General features: G+C 34.5%; 1 protein-coding gene across 1 annotated transcript in view; it reads right to left on the reverse strand.

Annotated features, from left to right (window-relative positions):
* LOC106459872 (rhodopsin-like) overlaps nt 1–3,714 on the reverse strand; it is a 6,744-nt gene extending 3,030 nt beyond the window's left edge. Inside the window, 2 exon segments of the mRNA XM_022386431.1 lie at nt 1,285–1,370; nt 3,625–3,714. Coding sequence (XP_022242139.1) covers nt 1,285–1,370; nt 3,625–3,714 — 176 coding nt within the window.
* Nucleotides 3,715–4,851: the final 1,137 nt, after the last annotated feature.

Genomic DNA, 4,851 nt, shown 5'->3' on the forward strand with positions numbered 1-4,851 from the left:
AAGAGTTGGCGGTGGGAGGTGATGATTAGCTGCCTTCCCCCTAGTCTTACACTGCCAAATTAGAAAGCCCTCGTGTAGCTTTGCGCGAAATTAAACAAAAGCAGAATTGACGATAGGGGAATAATAGCTAAAATTACTCTATAGAGAACTAACTTACTTACAGTTATATGTTACACCATTTTTTACGGATTCTAATATTAAACCTTTTAATTCCAGCTTCAGTACCTTCTCCGCATTTAGAGACACACTGTTCAGCGATTAATGGAAACGGGTGCTGCACATCTTTTTTCTGTCAACCCACCAATGAAAATTCTCATATTTATTTATGACATCAAATATGTTTGACGAAAGTAAACTAAAGCAAGAATAATTTGAATGGCCTCTGAAAAAAATTGCTCTTGCCTAACGAGATTATAAAATCGCATCAGCTAGCGATAAAATGCTAGTAAATTAAAACTTAATTTATATTATGTAGCCAAACTCTTCTGTAGTCTCCAGATCAGAAATAAATAAACTGTCAGAAATTGTTAACTTAAAAACAAAACAAAACTATGGTTTACATGTCAAGAGACATCTTTAGTTGGTTTTGGATATATATATATATATAACTTAAGCTCCATATGGGAGAACACGTCGAAACGTGTTATCAGGCACAATTCTCTTTCCGTCGTTATTCAGTGAATACTGTCTCTTTGTGGAATGGAGCGATATATATTTTCATGGCCTGAACAATCATGTTGTTCTATTAAAAATATTGCAGAATATCACAGTACAGCTAATAGATATGTGATTAAGTATAAACATATGAAGACCACGAAAGTAAATAGAAATTTTAGCAACTAAGCTATTATCTTTGAAGTGTGGCGAAACTAGGGATACGTTTAAAACTATACTTAATGAAACAGACGATACATATATATATTAAGGCATCAAAACATTGCGACTGCTCATTCACCTTTGTTAAACGAAACACAGTTATGTAACACATCCTTTAGTAATCTTACGAAAAAAATGTTAATAACGAATCTAAAGTACATCTAATCGTGCTTTACCTTAAAGAAGCAATATTTATTTAAACCCAAGAGAGGCTGAAATCAGATAAACAATATATCTAACACATGGGTAATTATTATTTTAAAACCAAAAACCATAGAATAGACAAACTATCATCTATTCTACTTGAATTAATTGGTTTAGAAAAAAATCCTTTCAAACAATGTAGCACCATCTACAATAGAGCTATTATACAACTATAAGCTAGGAGCATGAAAAGTAGAAACCTACTTTAAAATCGAAACGTTACTCCAACCGTACTTGCGTAATAGTATTGGCAGAGCGCCCAGGAATACTTTAAGCACTTTAGCGTTAAACTGTGATTATTATTAGCTGGTTTCGGTGCTGTAGTAGTAACCTAAAAGTCCCCTTTTGTGGTGTAGTTCTCTGAAACACAATACTTCTGATATAATATGCGATGATGTGCTCAACATATTCCTATCTGTTCTATAGATGGCGCTATTGTTCGATAAGGTGTTGGTAACTGAAAATAAGCTTTATGACAATAATGTAGGTATGAATCAATTATAATTGTGTTTGTTGAATTCAAAATACTTTGTATAATCTGAATGACAACATTTTTAAGGCTCAAAGTTTACGTCAGTTTCGAAAACCTTTTTATTTCGTTCGTGTTTTATTTCTGTCTATTCTTATTAGACTTAAGATAATTATGTAACAAAGAGACATAGCATCAGGAAAAATATATGTGTGCTAAGTTCATGACAGATTAAAACTTTATAAAAGAGCTTTACGGAATGTCTGTGAATATAGAAGCAAGTCCTTCATTTTAGTTTGCCTGACTTAAAAATAATGCACCTCCTCAATGTTCTGGTAAGAGGACTATAAAATATAAAAACAACAGTTGAAACTTTGTAGAATGGAAGACTTTCGTAACGTCGCCCACTACACTTGTGTCTCTACAACAGGCAGTTGTCATTCATTTTACAAAGTTTCATCATGAATATTGTGCCTAAACAATCTATTAAAGAATAAAAATTATAGTGTTTATTTCTTTTTGTTTTGAATTTTCAGTAAGTATCGTCTACCAAAACAAAGGTTTTTGTAAGGATGTGTTTATGTCATGTTCTTCAGTATTCTACCAACTCACAAACAACATGCGTTGAAAGTGAAAATAAGTTAAAAATACATTTTCTAAACGTAAACATCACACGAGCCTCACACGATTTCAACACAAAAATCTACAGACAAAACACATATAGTAGAAACTACATAGACTGGTTTTCTAACCATGTAATATACCAAGACTTTGGTACGCTGTAGCTAAGCTTTGTATACTTAACAATGATCGCCTGATAACTGCGGAAATTTAAAAATGAACCTAGTGAAAAGTTGCCATATCGATATCTCAGCGGTCTTTAAACTTCAACAATGTTTCTATAAAAAATACTCTCTGACTAGCAGTCTTGAAACAATATTAGACTTATTATTTTTTAAACACTACATTATTAAAAATTCAATAAGCCTTATGCTATTATAAAAATTAGTTCAAAACAATGCAGCACCATCTACAATAGAGGTATTATCCAATTATAAGCTAAAATTATGAATAGAAACATACTTGAGCTAACAAATTTCTTCTGAACGTTAACGCCAGAGTAATATACATTGAATAATAATATGATGCAATGTTTTTGTTTCTTTATCTCTTAGTCGTTTTGGATAATGGGGAACCCATGCAGTGAGTGATAAACGTCATTGATAACAGTCAATCCGTGCAGTGATAAACGTCATTGATAACGGTCAATCCGTGCAGTGGTAAAAGTCATTGATAACGGGCAACCCGCACAGTGATAAGTCATTGATAACGGGGCAACCCTTGCAGTGGTAAAAGTTATTGCAACATCGTCATTATGATACAAATAGCTGCTCATAGTTGGTGTGTAGATCTCCAACTAATAGAAAAAGAGCCTCTCAACAACTGGGTGTTACAGCAATCAGAGGTGGATAAGTAGGTTGACCCTGATTGTGATTTTTTCTGTATTGTAGAGTCTCAACTCTGAGTATGAACCAAAAGATGCTGGCAGTGCTATATGACAATCCTCGAGATATAAAATGAGGAAGTTTTAATAGAGGAATATTTATTTGCTCTGATGATTGTCTGAGACATCAGTGTTGGTTTTTATTATCACTATGGTTGGGATTAACTACTTGAACAATAGTTAGGATCGTCAAGCTGATAAATCATTAACTTAAAGAGAGTTGTGACATGACTCTTGAAACATTGATACAATGCCTTTCAATTATTGCTCGATCAGTCTAGTGACCTGTAGTGAAATTTCTGCGGATCACGTCGTAAGATACTCGTTAGATAAACACGGTAAGCACACCCAAGGCTATTAGATAATTTTCTAGAACATTAATAAGTTATTCTGACTGTTGATTACATGAGGGAATCCTGACATATATATATAAGCTGGAGTGACTTTGCGAACTTTGAAATTGGAGCAATTATGTTAAGTTTTATGGCAAATGTTGATGGACATGATATTACACATTAGTTTGTGATGTGCCATGACAGAGAACACACCTGTCGGTCGAGTAGGTCTATACTTGTCTTTCTGAATTACAGTAAGGCGGATGTGGCCTAGCACAACATGATAAATTTACAGGGACTGTTTGGTTTGGAGGAATGTCTATCATTTTTCTAGGTTTTCGTCTGAAATGTTTCTTGTAGTTATCTGATGTAATTGGTTTCCTGACTCCATTAATAGCACTACTATCATGGAAAGCACACCAGTTCAATCTGGTTTTTACATTACAATGGCAAAAATAACTTTTCTGTCATTTCTGGCAATTCAACTAAATTAAACGATGTATGAATACACATATAATGCGAAATGTGATGCAGATGGTGAGTTAGAACAGAAGCATCCATTTCTAATGAGTTTTATCTTGGATTAATTATGTGTTATAATATCATTCGAATTGGTGATTAGTGTTGCATTTAGTTGCCACGTGTAGCAGGGATGCTACTGAATGGTGATGCCGTTTGTTGCAAGTGTACAAAGTTAAAATGTGAGGTTGATCTAGATATATGTATAGGTTGGTAATTAAAAATTTAACTTTAAACATTTATGAATTGTTTTAAGTATATCTATTTATATACATGAGATTGTGATATACAAGAAAATATTTTCTTCAGTTGAAAACAGAATTTCATTTGAATGTTGAAATCTGTAGGAACTGGCCACAGTAGTTATCGGGATACCGCTGTAACCAAATGATGACGTCTCAATGTAGGGTCACCAAGTGAGCCGAGATCAAAGGATGCTGCCTGAGGGTTACATAACTATTACGTAATATGCAAATTACGCCGACAATTAAGGGTCACATAATTGTTATGCAATATAAAAAGGATGCTGCTTCAGGAGGGGTAAAGAGGTAGAGACGATAACGTCATAGTGACACGCACTAGAGACGATTACATGATAGTTCCTTGAAATGGTATCAGAGGGTGCTATTGATTTAGGGAGGGATAAATCCTAGTTCCACGAAGTGGCATCAGAGGGTGCTATTGATTTAGGGAGGGATAAATCCTAGTTCCACGAAGTGGCATCAGAGGGTGCTATTGATTGGGGGAGGGATAAATCCTAGTTCCACGAAGTGGCATCAGAGTGTGCTCCTGTCTTAGGAGGAGTGAAATCAAAGTTCGATACTAGAAGGCCTGTGACTATAAACGGATGGTGTTAGTAAGGTTCTATAGGTGGATTGTGTAATTAAGGCTAGTGTTTGTATCGGTGGATGGTGTTACAAGGCAGATGGTCTTGCTAGGTGTAT

This window comes from Limulus polyphemus, unplaced genomic scaffold, assembly GCF_000517525.1.
Source record: "Limulus polyphemus unplaced genomic scaffold, Limulus_polyphemus-2.1.2 Scaffold672, whole genome shotgun sequence".
NCBI lineage: Eukaryota > Metazoa > Arthropoda > Merostomata > Xiphosura > Limulidae > Limulus > Limulus polyphemus.